At 36.8% G+C, this 14,882-nt stretch overlaps 1 protein-coding gene across 2 annotated transcripts in view; it reads left to right on the top strand.

The window, feature by feature from the left end:
- LOC139700670 (maternal embryonic leucine zipper kinase-like) overlaps nucleotides 1-14,882 on the top strand; it is a 61,867-nt gene that overhangs the window by 9,871 nt on the left and 37,114 nt on the right. For both annotated transcript variants that reach the window (XM_071599131.1, XM_071599130.1), the window contains exons 6-10: nucleotides 1,420-1,587; nucleotides 2,247-2,459; nucleotides 5,479-5,647; nucleotides 11,337-11,528; nucleotides 12,260-12,332. In XM_071599131.1, the coding sequence (XP_071455232.1) occupies nucleotides 1,420-1,587; nucleotides 2,247-2,459; nucleotides 5,479-5,647; nucleotides 11,337-11,528; nucleotides 12,260-12,332 (815 nt within the window). The remainder of the gene's footprint in view (nucleotides 1-1,419; nucleotides 1,588-2,246; nucleotides 2,460-5,478; nucleotides 5,648-11,336; nucleotides 11,529-12,259; nucleotides 12,333-14,882) is intronic.

Raw genomic sequence — 14,882 nt, 5'->3', positions numbered from 1 at the left:
CCCTTAGGCTGAGTATTGACTCTCTTGTTCCTCAGTTATTTCCGAGTCAGAATTAATTTCTCTGAGGCTTTTCCTATCTTTCCTTTTATTCTTTTACAAAAAATCCAGGTAAGTATTTCGGATGTGTAAGACATCAGACCCCAAATGTTTGGTGTTCTTTGTTTCTTCAGTATTGTAATCATTACACTTTTCTTAAAGCTCTCTTCCAGTTTTCCACTGTCGTAGCTCTCTTTGATGATTCCAAAGAGAGTACCCTTTGCGTTAACCCCAAGTGCCTTGATTATTTCTCCAATTATTTTTGCAACTCTTGGTGCCTCATTTTTCTCATCTTTCTGTCTTTCACTCTGTTGAATTTGCTTCTCAATATTTCCTGGCCCCATTTGTCTGCTATCATGAATTCTTCTTTAATTAAGTTACTTTCAAGCATTTTGGGCCCCTTTTAGGGTTCCTCAATGTATTATTTTTATCTTTTCCCCATAGTTTTATCTTCAATTTTCTATCTTTCTAGTAGCATCTCAGATGTGAGGTTTTATTTTTCTTCTTTCAAATTGTCTCTTCGGTTTTGCTGTTTTCTTTCTTTATGTTGTCATTTCTTTCCTTGCAGCAGCTTTCTTTTCTCTCTTACTTGGTCTTCTTGCACCCTAATATGACTTGGTTCTGAAACTTCTCTTAAATGGTGTACTCTTTCTAGAAATGGTATTCATTTCTTAGATTTTTATATTTTGCCTTCTTCTTGTCTCTAATAGGTCTCTTATTTGAGTTGTTATCCATGTTCACTTAGGTTTTACTGCCATAGAGTTGCTCATCTACAACTTCTATTTTTTATATAATTTATTTCCTTCCATCATCCGTTAATGTTAGTCTCACTTATTCCTTCTGTTTTTATGTTGATGGTCAGGGTGAAATTTTTTCTTGCTCGCTTTTCCTCCAATAACTTTCTATACATTATGAAGTGTTCCAACGTAGGGTCTTCAAACTTGAAATATATGCATTATAGATTGTATACTCTCTATTACAGTGCTATTTCTTGAACAACTGCCGTCATCTCTAGGTCAGGCCATGTACTTTAGGCCTTCCCATGTAAAATAGCTGTTTAGTCGTCTAAAAGAGCAGTATAGTTGATAGCTGTCTAAAAGAGTAGCAGCAGTTTATACTTAAGGCATCTTGTTTTACTGATGGCTTGCCGATAATCTTCTAAGTTTTATTAACATTTAGCTTATGCACTTCGATTTTAATTTTAATTGTGGATTAAAATTGGATTCACTTACGTTAATGTTTTCATGGCCTTAAGTGATAAGAATATTTATTTTAACACTTGAAATGTAGTATATATTTCTCTGCATAATATGAATGATATAAAGCATGCCGTTGTCAGAATCATGAGGTTTAAAAAGTTTTTTTTCCATGCATTATAATAAGGGAGGACATTACCAGCAACCAAAATGGCTATCAGATGAGAGTAAGAAGCTAATACGGTCAATGCTACAAGTTGATCCAAAGAAGCGCATTTCGATCAAAGATCTATGCTGCCACCCATGGATTATGCAAGGTTATGATTCTCCAGTGATACTAGATACTCATCAAGATGTAAGTGACAAGATATTTTCACATTTTGGGAAATCTATAGGTTTCATTTACATATTCCTGAGATGCATGGTAATATGACTTGCATTGTTATAGTGTTTGTTAGCACCTCCTGTAAAAGGCAGGTGTGAACTCATAAAAATGGATATTATTGTTACGGTCTTCCAAGATCATTCATGATGAAAAGTACTCTAATTTAAAAATTTGTGTAATAATGTCAGAAATGTATGCATTCAGTGAAGTGATGAAATCCAATCATACTAATGTTGTAATGGCATGGACATGCATCTAAATTTGTGATGGATTGGAGTAATCACGGGGATTGGGATGGTGTGGTAGCTAACGTACAAGCTTCCCACCGAGAGGGCCAAGGTTCAAATCCTTGAGACGGTAGATATTTTTCAGTGGTATCCTGATCCCCACTTGAGGTGCTTTCTGGAGAGCATTTTGAGTGAGTACCTTGTCCGTCAGATGGGACGTTAAACTGTGGACCCCTTGGCACCTTTTGACAAGAGTAGGCTAATTCCAACACTGGGTTTCTCTCCACTCTTCCTTTCCCAACCATCCCTAATGGCACAAATGATCTAAGCTATTGGTCGCCTCCTATAAAAAACTACAAAACTGGAGTGATTAATCTTTAATCTAGTCTGTCTATTTTTCAGAGGTCAACATTGGATGAAGAGTGTTTGAAAGAGATGGCCAACTTCCGTGGCATACATTTGAATAAGATGAGGGACATACTTTTGCAATGGAAATTTGATTTTGACACTGCTACTTACCTTCTTTTGATACAGAGGAAAAGAAAAGGGTTACCCATCTGTTTATATAGTGTAGTTCATCCTTGGACTGATATGGCCATAGGTTACGAAGAAAGAGTAAGTAATATAAATAGTATATATTAATATAGTTTTAAGTAATTGATCATATATATTTCTGCTGTAATTGGTACTGTGAACTCTTGGCATCCTTGTTTCATTTATCTATTTATAAGGAGTTCAGTTTGTTACGCGATGTTTGTACAAGGTGTGGTCCAAAAATTACTGGACTGATTTTATTCTGCGCCAACCGTTCAATGGATCGAAACAAGACACAGTGTAGACACATCTGACGGCTCAAATGATTGGTGTTGCATTTTTTTACGCCGAGTCATCACGTAGCAGCAGCGGTAAGTGTCTTAACCTGTTTTTCGCCGCATGCAACGGCAGCAATGAAGGAGCTAGTGGAACAACATATGTGTGTGAAATTTTGTTTTAAACTTGACAAAAGTGCTACGGAGATATTTGGAATGATTCAGCAAGCCTTTGTTGATGAAGCTATGAGTCGAAGCCAGTGTTTTGATTGGTATAGTAATTTTAAATTGGGCAGAACCTCGACAGATGAAGATTCCCAAACTTCCACTTCGACAGACCCCAACCATGTCAAATTGGTGACCAATTTGGTGCGGGCAAATCGCTGTTTAACTGTCAGGGAGGTAGCTGAGCAAGTGAACATTAGTTTTGGATCCTGTCAGACAATTTTGACAGACATTTTGGGCATGACGTGCATCGCATCAAAATTCGTCCTGTGGGTGCTGACATTTGTCAGGAACTCCTGGATCGAGCCAATGCAGACCCAGAGTTTCTTAAAACCATCTTAACTGGTGACGAAACCTAGGTTTATGGTTATAATGTTGAGACAAAGGCCCAGTCTTCTCAGTGGAAAGGTCCTCATTCTTGGCGACCAAAGAAAGCTTGCATGTCCAGGTCCAATGTGAAGGCCATACTGGTGTGTTTTTTCGATTGGCAAGGGATGATTCTGTATGAATACGTCCCTCAATGTCAAACCATCAACAAAGATTTCAACTTAAAGGTTATGAAGAGGCTGAGGGTCGCAGTGAGCCGAAAGAGGCCGGACATGTGGAGAAACAATGCATGGTGTTTCCACCGCGATAACGCGCCGGCTCACATGGCGCTGATCGTGACAGAGTTTTTTGCCAGAACCGGAACTTCCGTGATCCGGCAGCCGCCGTACTCTCCAGATGTTGCTCCATCAGACTTTTTTTTGTTTCTAAAGTTAAAATCAACCTTGAAAAGGTGCCCATTCTGCTCTATTGCGGACATTAAAACTAATTTTACGGCGGACCTGAAGAGGATCCCTAGGGCGGCTTACCAGGCAGGGTTCGAGAGCTGGAAGAAACGTTGGCAAACGTGTGTCATCAGCCGAGGCATGTACTTTGAGGGTGACAAGTTCGATTAAGCTGTATCCATCGAAATAAACAAGTTATAAAATCAGTCCTGTCTATTTTTGATCAAACCTTTACAGCCTATATTTCATAGCATTCAAAAGATGAGGACGTCCAACAGATTCTGGTATGGGGTAAGAGAGAATTTCAGGGATTATAATGTCACATATTAAGTGCCATTAAAAGAAAATGGGAAGTGCTGCTGCAATAACTTTAGTGGAGTTACCTGATGAAGCAATGTGAAGGCAAGGAATTTCTCAGGGAAATATTCTTTAACCTAGGCCAGGGTTTGAACCCAGATCCATCTTTATTTCTAGCATGGTGCTTAAGCCAGTTAACCCACTGGGTTCTGTTCTACCATGATTTCTTCTTAACATTTTTAAGCTGAGCAGGCTATAGAACTTGAGCAGAAATCAAGGAATCAACGTTTGAATCCCAGTCTTAATGAATGATTTTTCCTCTTTGAAATTTCTTCTAATGGTAGAGTTGTCCATAATATATGTACCAGGAGTGTTTCTATTTAGGCAATGTAGAATGAGCTTCAGAAGTGTATTTATTAGAAGAATGACTAGATTACAAGTCCAAGATGTTGTAAGTTAAGCTGTATAATGAGTACTCCTTAAAAATTTCAAACTGAAGTTGGCAGGTTTAATAGCCATTTTGATCATCTATGACATTGACACTAAAATAGTAGATATTTTGATCATGCGGAAACAAATAATAAGCTTATAAGTGGCTCTCAATGGAGAAGTGTTGCATTCCTGTGGTGTTTGGGTTTATTTGTCCTTTCAAGTATGTGTGTCTAAATTAGGATGGGGAATAAATAGAGTAGGAGAGAGTGCACCTGGTTTGTTAAGCAGAAAATATGCACTAAAGCATTGGTCCAAGTCTGGCTGATTTTGAAGCAGCATTCTCTATTGTAGATTTTTCCTTTTCAATGATTTTCATATCATGGATATATGATCAAGAGCTCTGCCATTATACTTAATTATGAAATCATATTTACTTATGAATGCTCTAAGGTTTGTTTTTCATCTTAATGAACTGCAGCCAATGACAACTATGAATGAACAGAAACTGTGAAATGAAATTTATCTTGGAAAGGAACAAACAGAACAGGGGAAATTTATCTGCTCAAATTGATCTGAATGTGCAGTCAATTATCTACTCATCAGGTAACTCATACAAAAGACACTTAGCAGGGTTGGGAGCACCTATGAAGGAGACTTAAAATTTTTATGATTAAAATACAATAAATGGTTAAAAAATGTTGCTGTCTTTAAAATGTAGTCTCAGGATGTCTTAATATTTTGGTATGTTCAACAGTGTCAATCATTGCTACTATAGTTGAACCTATAATAGTGTAATATTTTCAGAATGTAGCCAATTCCATAGGCTTTGTCTACCAAATGCAAAGTGGCACTCGTAACCATAATGGTTAAAGTAATCTTGTTTTTTTTAAATTCCCCTGATACTTCCTCCCATTTGCCATATGCACACTGCCAATCTTTTTCATTGAAGCCGATAAAGCCAATTGAGTATTTGCCAAAGTATCAATGGAGATGAATAATTTTAACTATTGTTCAAATTTTGTGTATGCTTACTGTGAATATGTATTTCTCTTTTCAAATTCTGTGTAAGGTAGCAATTCTGTTTCTCTTTATTATCTGTAGTTTCCGAGGCCAGATCACAATGTTGACAATGTCCTTCAAGCCAAAGGGTATCAAAATGTGGATTCCCTGAAAAATGTTCACTCTTCAATGGAGGGTGGTCTTGATGATATTCATCTGCTATTGATGGGAACTGAGTTCAACACTCCCGTCAGAGGAACTGAAGTTTATAGTGAGTATTCAGAATGAAGGCTTGCATCTACATCTTCTAACCTCCCAGAAGGGTGTAGTAATGAGGTCGCCAGCCACTAGAGTAATTAGTGTATTTTAATATGAGTTTATATTTTATTACCACCAGTACGCTTTGGTGTGTGTGGTGCTTTCAATTGTTATGTGGTTTGTTCTGAATGACAAGGATTCCTTATATATGTTGGCTTTCCCCCTGTGTTCTCATTTTTATCTTGGTTTGCAGCTTGGTGGGGGGAATGATAAGTTCATGGAATTTGTATGTAACTAGTAAGTTAAGTCGTATTTGTAATATTTATGCTAACAGTGGCTCCTAGCACTTAATTTGTGGTAATAGTGTAATGTTTTCTATTCATTCTTAACTACTTTTCATAAAACAAGGAGGTTTCTCTTTATCTTAATGGATTCTAAGTAGATGAATTATTTTTTATGAGAAAGCCAAATAATTATCGGTAGAATATCTGCATAAGAAAATAAATTGGTGACACATTAAGGTATTTACAGGTAGTTAATTACCTGTATACCGAGAGAAGATCTTTGGGTGTATGGGGTTCAATTTTGGGTGTAGTGGAGACCACCTATTTTCATAGAAATAAAATTAATTATTATCATTTATTAATAAAATATGAAAAAATGGATATCTTTTAAGTATCATAGGTCTTCACCAAAGTTTCATCGTACCCTTATGTACAAAAATTCTCATGGTTGTAAATAATTTTTCAGGTACATTTTAGGGAATGTAGCATGAAATATAGGCAATTAGGGTAAAAAGAGGTCTTCTTGAGCTTCTTTAAAATTCATGGCTTTCAAACGCCCAATCATTTTTCAGGGAATATAGTACTTATAGATTGGATATGTAGTTCCCTCACTTCATATCTAAGATTCAAAAGTTTTTCATTATTATACTTATTAGGTAATGTCATTATAGCCCTGGTCTGAAGGAAATAAAGGATGGTGAACTGTTTAACATTAGTAAAAATAAAAAATCCCATAATTGTTGTGTGCATTTGTACTTTTTAGCTTTGATTAAGGTCCATTAATTTTCTTGGGATTACGTGTGTTAATAGCACTTCTAATTTATTGCCACTAAGCCAAAGTTATGAAATCACAATCAACCCAAGCAAATAGTATTAGTTGATTCAGTACTTGCCATGGCTAAGACATTCATTGGAAAGTAATTGTGGCTAGAGGTGCTGATAATAAGAATTATAGCATAATTTTATGTTGGTTTGAGAATACTATGCTTCGTGTCGTTTCATTGGTACTGAAGGCAAAATATAGAACCATTAGAACCAACTGATGGCAGTTTAGGTGACAATGCTGCTTAACAACAGCAAATTGCTTTTCCAATGCATACTTAATTGCTTGAAAGTACAGGTGTCCTTTGTTAACCATGGAGGTTACATTCCTGGAAAAGTCTGTTTTTAAAAAAAACCACAGTAATGTAAAGGAAATTGGTTCATGTTCCACATTACTTAAGAAAAAATTTGCCTAGCTGTACTTTTACTAGAGTAATATAGCTGAAAATTAGGCGGAAATATTCTCTCTCCCTTTCCAAAAGTGATTTTACCTTCAATAGCCGACAATCATATTGAAAAAAAGGAGAAAGGGGTCATTGTCATTGATGTTGAAATTCTCTTAATGAATGCACTCGCTTGGTTCCTGCTAAAACTAAAGGATTAAATTTGAATGGCGTAAGAACAGGGTTATTTCCAAGCATATTTTGCATTGCATTATGTTATTGTGGAATTCGAAGGAATATAAGCATTACTAACATTTTTCATTGGGGTCTGTGGTGGTATACACTGAGCATCTCTTGCTTGTAATTACCACGGTGGTATCTAATCCAAAAATCCCTTTCAGTTGTGGCTGTTGGACTTCCTCTTTTGAGTTACCTTTGTCTTTAAATAGTTTCTTAAAATTATGACGAAACACTTGGAATGGCATGATTTACAATATCACCTTCCCCAGAAATCTTTGAACTTTGGAGATTGTATCCCTTATAAAAATACTATACCAGCACTTTTTTGCATCTAATTCTCTGCTCTCCAAAGTGTTTGCTATATGTAATGAAAAGTTTGTATAATTGCATGGCTCTTTCTCAGACTTAAGAGTGCTTAGTGGAGCTCTATTTATTTGCAGTTTCCTTGCTTTCTTTGTGTTGGGATCCTTAGACAATTTTACTCCTGTTCTACTTCCCATCCGTAAACCTAATTAATATTGCACCATCTTTGATTATATCTTTGGAGAACTTATTCATTTTCAGTTTAGGGGATGATTGGGACCTTTCAACAGGAACATGGAATCCACTCCATTCAAATCTCTATAGCACTGCTATCTTTTAATGTAAGAAGCATTTCATGCTCATTTTTCCACCCACACTTTTTGCATTGTTACTCCATCTTAAGAAACAACTGTAGCTAATGTGATGAAATGCCTTTAACAAACACAGCTTTCATGTATCTATTTGGCTTAGGGATACACCGAGAAATACACCCTTAAGGATGCACTCCTTGTCATCTACTTACTCTTATTAAAAGCTTCTTTACGTAATGCAATTCATATTTTTTCAATATCTTAAAGTTGGTGGGGAAGTCATAAAATCAGTTAGTCAGTCACCCAAGGGGTTATAAACATTGCTGAGCATTAGATAACGAGGGTGAAATATATGGGATGAGAATCAATGTGAAAAAAAGGCTATGAAATTTTTGAAAAAGAGTAATGCTGAGGTAAACATTAAAATAGAAGTGCAAAAACTAGAGCCGAAGGAAATGTTTATGTATCTTGGAGGTGTTTTGTAGCAAAATTGTCAAAGTAGTTAGTAAATCAGAAGATGAATTACGTAAGGCAAAGAGGATTTTACCAAAAGGAGTGAATTGATGACAGGGACATTGAGTGAGGATGTTGAGAAAAGATTAGTGAAAACTTTAATATGGAGCATAGTTGTGGATACATGGTCATTGAAACCTGATGATAGGCAAAATTGGAGGCTTTTGAAATTTGAGTTTCGAGAAGGTTAAGTGGACAGAAAGGAAAACAAATGAGGAAGTGCTAGGTATGTTGGGGGAGGAAAGGAGATCGCTGGGAGAAATCATAAAAAGAGAGGAAAAATGGATGCAAAACATAATAATTGGAAGTGGGATGTATAATACTGTGATAGAGGGGAGAATGTTAGGCAAGCGAGGAAGGGGTAAGAATAGGATAGGGATGCTGGACAGATTGAAGGAAATTAAAATATATACAGAATTGAAGAACATTTAAGTGTATCTTCAGGTATCAGTCAGTGTTTGGTTAGGAGAGGCAAAGAAATTATCATTTTTCATTGCGTGTCTATGCAAAAACTACCTTAAATGGTAAAATATCACAAAATATAATTAAAACGTTTTGCTGAACTTTAAGATGCAGTTGAAAGAGTGCTGATGTGCTATGTTTACATATAAATATAACTAATTATTTTTCCCATTGAAAATCGTTAAATTAATCAAAAGAAAGCCTTGTATAGGCTCATTCTTAAAATAGACATTCAGATTTGGAATGGAATTAACAGACAGCAAAGTTGATGTCTTGATAATTTTAATGACTTAGCATTATCTTTACTCCATAAGCTTCTTCCATGTTTGGGAAAAAATGTACACTAGGAGAAAATCTGCCCCTTCTTCATAACCATTTGTTTCTGATGGTCAAGTTTCAGTCTCTGTCAATCAGACTGATTCTGCAATCATCATTGATCATCGTCCCTTGTCTGAATGGCTATCCACTCACAAAACTTAAATGACTTGAAAAGTTCCTCTCCTAATTTCATTCTTTTTTCCAGCTCATTCCATGCCCCTGTTACAATTTCCTCCTTTTATTTTGAAAAGTACCAGAGGTAAAGGATACTCCTATTATATATACCTCCACAGCACTGCCCATCCTGACTCCATCGGCTACGTGCACATGCCAGTCTGAAACATATGAAGGTTTTAGATAAGTTGCCTATCCCTCAGTGCACTCCTATCCTCCAAAACACATTCATCAATCATATCCAATTCATTTTTATTGAATGCCTTCTTGAAATCTACAAAACAGACAAAGACAGCTTGGTTATACTCTGTATTCATTTCTATTAGTGACTTCTTTATTGTTATTAAATGTTGTGAATCCCTGCCCTTTCTAAATGGATACTGACTTAACTCTTGAGTATTAATTCATCTCCTGCATCCGTTTGTTCATTAATTTATGGTAAAGTAAAATAAAAAACATCTACTTGGACCAACTTATCACTCTAGAACCAATGGATAAACAGAAAGAGGGACAAGGAATGCTGATAATCCTCCAGTTTGCTCATTAATGCTGCAAGTATTGCCTACCAGCCCCTCAACATACTCCCTAACATTCTAAAGAAAGAGATGTTTCAGACGTGATATGGTGGAATATCATGATTAATTAAAAATTGGCAATTTTCTGCCAAATAAAATTTAATACAACTGATTTCAATGTAACTACCTCATCATCAGGAGCTGATGATGATGTAGTTACATTGAAACCGGTTGTAGTAAATTTTATTTTGTGGAAAATTGCCAATTTTTAGTTAACCCTAAAATTCTACCAAAAAGAGTGTATTTTTAAAAATACTATTAATTTTTGGTTGAATTGAATTTTTTAATGGAGTCTATTGGTTAGAATTTATTTTATTTTAAAACATTATTCACATACAGCAGTAGCGCCATTTTACAGTGAAAAATATGACAAACATGAAAGAGGACAAAAGACAATAACAGCATAACAATAGCAACGAGAACCAAGCATGGATCAGGGAAAATTTTAATTTACTGGAAGGTGGGATAAAGCTTGGGTGGTGAAATTGTTGCATGATAAGTTAAAGGGGTTGACAGTGTGAGGGAGTGAATTTAGAAGGGAAGAGAGGTGAGATAAAAGTGAGCGCTTGGTGAGAGATATTCTAGGAATAGGCAGATGGAGTAAGGAGTGGGTGCGGGTGGATCGGGTTAGTATCCTGAAGTTAAAGAAAGATAGCAGTTCAGGGCAATCAATAGCCGAGTTTAGGGTGTTGTAGAGGAGTTTTAAATCAGCTTTAAGTCTGCAGCTTTGGGCACTGGAAATGGATAAGAAAGACAGAACAGCATTCGAGGACATATTGCGGTAATGTGGGACTCGGTGTTTGACTATTTTGGCAAAAAAGTGAGGGATGCAATCGAGGGATTCAAGATTAGTTGGGGATGAGGTGGACCAAATGGGGGAGCAATATGATATGATGGTAAGGACAATTGTTGAGAAGTACGAATGGAGTGCAATTGGATCTTTAATTTCTGTGAAGCGGTAAAGAAGGCCTAGTAGGGACATTGCTTAGGGAGAATGCTGGCCTACTTATTGAAGGGCCTGGGTTTAATTCCCTGGCAAGTCTCTCTGGGCACCCTCAGGTTCACCAGGGCTGTGTGATTTTTCATGTTCCATATCTTCCTGGGAAATCTTAGGTGGCACAGGGAAGGGAAATTACCCCCCTGCCCTGAAACTAATTAGTATGATAAAAGTATGGTGAAAATTTACTGTACACATTTGTTTCCAATTTAAAATGTTGCATGTACGTCAAGGAAAGTTTTCAAGAATTGGCTTTAAATAATGATGGAAAGTCTTTTGTTTTTATTAATTAGTTCTAAGTGTCTTGTTAACAATTTCAGGTGATAGTGGCAACAATGAACGGAATATAATCAAGAGAACAAATAAGGTAGCTCTTGCTATTAGTAAGCCTCCTGAAGATGATTTAGAAGAGGAAGAAAAGGAAAATTTTATTGCACCCAAGGCTCCCATCACTCCACGGAAGCACAAAAGAATCATAAAAAGCCCTGGTTTGGAGGTTACACCAAAAAAATGTAAGTAATACAATTTATATTGACCTGATATACTCTTTTTCGCTGAGACTTTGGATTGACTAGCTTTCAGGTTGATGATTGATGGGGAATCATTAATAGTAGTAGGGGGGACAAGGAACAGAACTTTTTCAAATGTTTCAAATTGGAGGAACATGGTTCAAATATTGCCTTATTGCCATATTAATGTGCATACTACCTCACCCAAAATAGTTTCATTTTTCTAATGACTAATGTAGTGGTTAAGGGCAAGAAAATTTAAAATGTTGCACTGTATGAAAAACAGTTGATTTGTAGCAAATTTTACATTTTCCCAATGCCAATTTTGAAAATAAAACAAAAAAGTTCTACATTTTTCACAAGGATTAATCCTTGTGTTAAGTGATAAAGAAACAGGTATAATCCAAGTAGCCAGGTAAAAGCCTCCTTTTTTGTAACTGTTTTCAGCTGTATTGAACAGGCTTAAATTTGTTATCCAATATGTTCATGGCTGTTAATGATTAAAATGATTAAACATGCATCTGTAGACTATGTTGTCTCATAAGTGCAAAGTAGTCTCATTGGTGAAATAGTGAAGATGCCCTAATATGAATGACCCTGACCTATGACTCATCCTTCTGAATATAAGAGTTTGTAATGTAGAATTATATTCATTGAAACTTCATGTAGGTTTTTGGAATAAGTTCGCCTAAGAATCATAGCTTTTTGGTTTCTGACAAAAACATTTCTTTTAGGTGTTACTAAACTATCTCCAGCAAGATCTATAGACAGTGCTTTGAACTTCCAGTCGCCGGCTCCCTGTGAAAGGTAAGTTAGGCAAAATTGAGAAAATGCATGTTCATCAGTGCTTTGCACTTAATGTAGCTCAGGGGAAGAAGATTGGTGGATCAGGTTTGTGCAGTGCCGAGTGTGCTGACTTTTCACCCAGAGGGATTGGGTTTGAATCCTGGTGGTGGTGGAATTTTTCGTTGTTATACTAATCAATACTTGGGGTGCTATGTGGTGGTCTTTTAGTGAGGTACACCTTCAGTGGAATGGGGTGTTAAACCCTGGACCCCTGGTCACCTTTTGTTAAGGGTCACCGAATGCCATGTTTCTCTCCACCCTTCCTTCTCCCATTTCCTGTGGATCCTACCTCTCCCAAATTAACCATGTATTCCTAATGGCACAAATGATCTTAAATGTTGGCTGCCTCCTCTTACGAGGAAGATTTTTAGTCTCGAGTTTAGTCTTTTTTGCCAACGCTGTTCTAGTTAACCTACGTCTTAATGTTGTTTATTAAGGGCTTGGAAATGTGATCTATTAGTCTTGTGTAGCATCAATTGGATTAAATCATGTTACACAGGCCATGTTCACATAAAATTCATTGAAGAATGACTCGTATGTGGAGTTGTATTGAAGTAATATGGCATTTATGCAAGATGCTGTTTGAGAAAGAGTTTTAGTTGATTGTATTTTATCCTGAGTTGTATGCAACTACCAATGAGAAACCATAATATAAATATAGCGTAAAGACATAGTTTTTAATAATTTCAAGTGCAATATGGAACAAACGGTAGAAAATGTGATAAAGGGTGCAATGCTAAAAAAAGGAAGTAGGTACTTGAATAAGGAAACTATGGCAATCTTAATCATCCAATGGGAGGAATGACTTCTCCCTTACCACATAAAGATGAGGACAGTTACCATAAACCATTCCCAATTTTTGTGATTTTCTACTTTACCAAGGTATTATGTGAAAGGATACCGTAAGGTAAGTCACAATAATATGGCTTGGATAATTTCTTGAATGAAATATTATACAGAAACTTGGCCTAAGGATGCAGCCTTCTGGTATAAAATTCAATTCAGATATCAAAAATATCATCAGTTATAGTGAGTGAAAGGAGAAAATTTTCCCAATTTGAGGAGTAAAATTTCCATGGTGTGCTTATTCAAGCATCTATTTAGTTTTTTTTTGGAAAGAGAAACTCACGAAGGTCTGCGTAAAAGAGGTAATGTCTGAAATATAATAAAAGTACGATATTAACTTTGCCATATGACTTTTCCTTCTATCTATTCCTCTTGTCAAATGTATGACAATCTTAGCAGAATTTTCCCATCACACTTACCGTAGGTTTTTTAATTGAAACTTTTTCACTTCGGTTGTGGAGCAAACTTGAGCTTCAGCTCTTTGCTTGCTGCTGACATATCTTTAGGAAACCTCACGTAGTATATCGTAATCCCGTAGACTTCATGGGTAACGTCCCGAGGCCGACACCGGCTTATTGGTTGTGGTATCCATTTGGACAGCCCCGGTGGAGTTGAATCACCATGGCGGAGAAATATCTCGGGAGCCTCCTGCAACCCCGCGGATAATATTTCTGGGCTTGGAAGTATGGGGTAAGGGATAGGCTGGTGGCGGATTGGGAGTGTTGATGTATCCTTTATCAGTCATGCTTGTTGGTCTTTTGCGTCTGAATTAGCCCTAGCGGCGGTTCCTCGTTCCCGTTATAGCTTCGATGCGGTATTCACACTCCGGTGCTCCTGTAATCGCCGCTCCCAAGTTTATAGGAGGCCGCGATGGCGTGACCGAATCTTCCTCCTCCCCTCCCCCTATAGTTTTTCCTGGCGAGGTGGATCCGATTGTGCACACTCGTACTCTTCGTTTTATTCCTCGATTTCCTCCCGACATTTTTCCACGTCATCCGCTTCTTTCTCCCTCTCTGTTTTCCCTTGCTTTCGACATGCGAGTTACGTCATAAAAAATAAGCTTTCTATGTTGTCATATTTCCGTTGCGAAATTTCGTGAAGCGCAATGACGCAGTCCTAAATTTCAATGGCTACCATTCTCAGTTCAAGTGATCACCTACATGCTTGGGATTCGTTGTACATTTTTCAGGTTTGACTTCCAGAAATTGGGATTTCGGAAAACCTTCATTGAAAATGAAAATTATTACATCTCACGTCTTTAGAATAGACGACTGATGTTGGGTATTCCGAATATTTTGTTTCCGTGATACTAAATGCTAGTTTACGCCTAGTTAGCCATTTTTAGTGCGCATGTGCATTCTTTCCTATGAACTAAATGATAAAATCGCAAAATACCCAATCGGCATTCCGTCGTTTTTCCTGCAAAACCGGCCTAGCGAAATTTGAAAAACGGATTTGCTTAGCCGTTTTCAAAAGAGAAATTCTTCTTGCAACTCAATAGGGTATAATGTTTAAGTGTGGTTTGTATGCAAATCTCTCGTACACTCGCCGATTTATTTAGTTTGGTGGAGCAATGCCTAATTGCACTAGGTTTAACTTTTTTACACTTGTCAGATTTTTCAGGATGTGGACACAGCTGGTTTTGTAGGCCCAGCTATAACATGG

Source organism: Hetaerina americana, unplaced genomic scaffold (genome assembly GCF_022747635.1).
Source record: "Hetaerina americana unplaced genomic scaffold, ioHetAmer1.1.p SCAF_106, whole genome shotgun sequence".
In the NCBI taxonomy this organism is placed as follows: Eukaryota; Metazoa; Arthropoda; class Insecta; order Odonata; family Calopterygidae; genus Hetaerina; species Hetaerina americana.
Note: the sequence above shows the minus strand (reverse complement) of the source record. Positions and strands in the feature narration are given on the sequence as shown.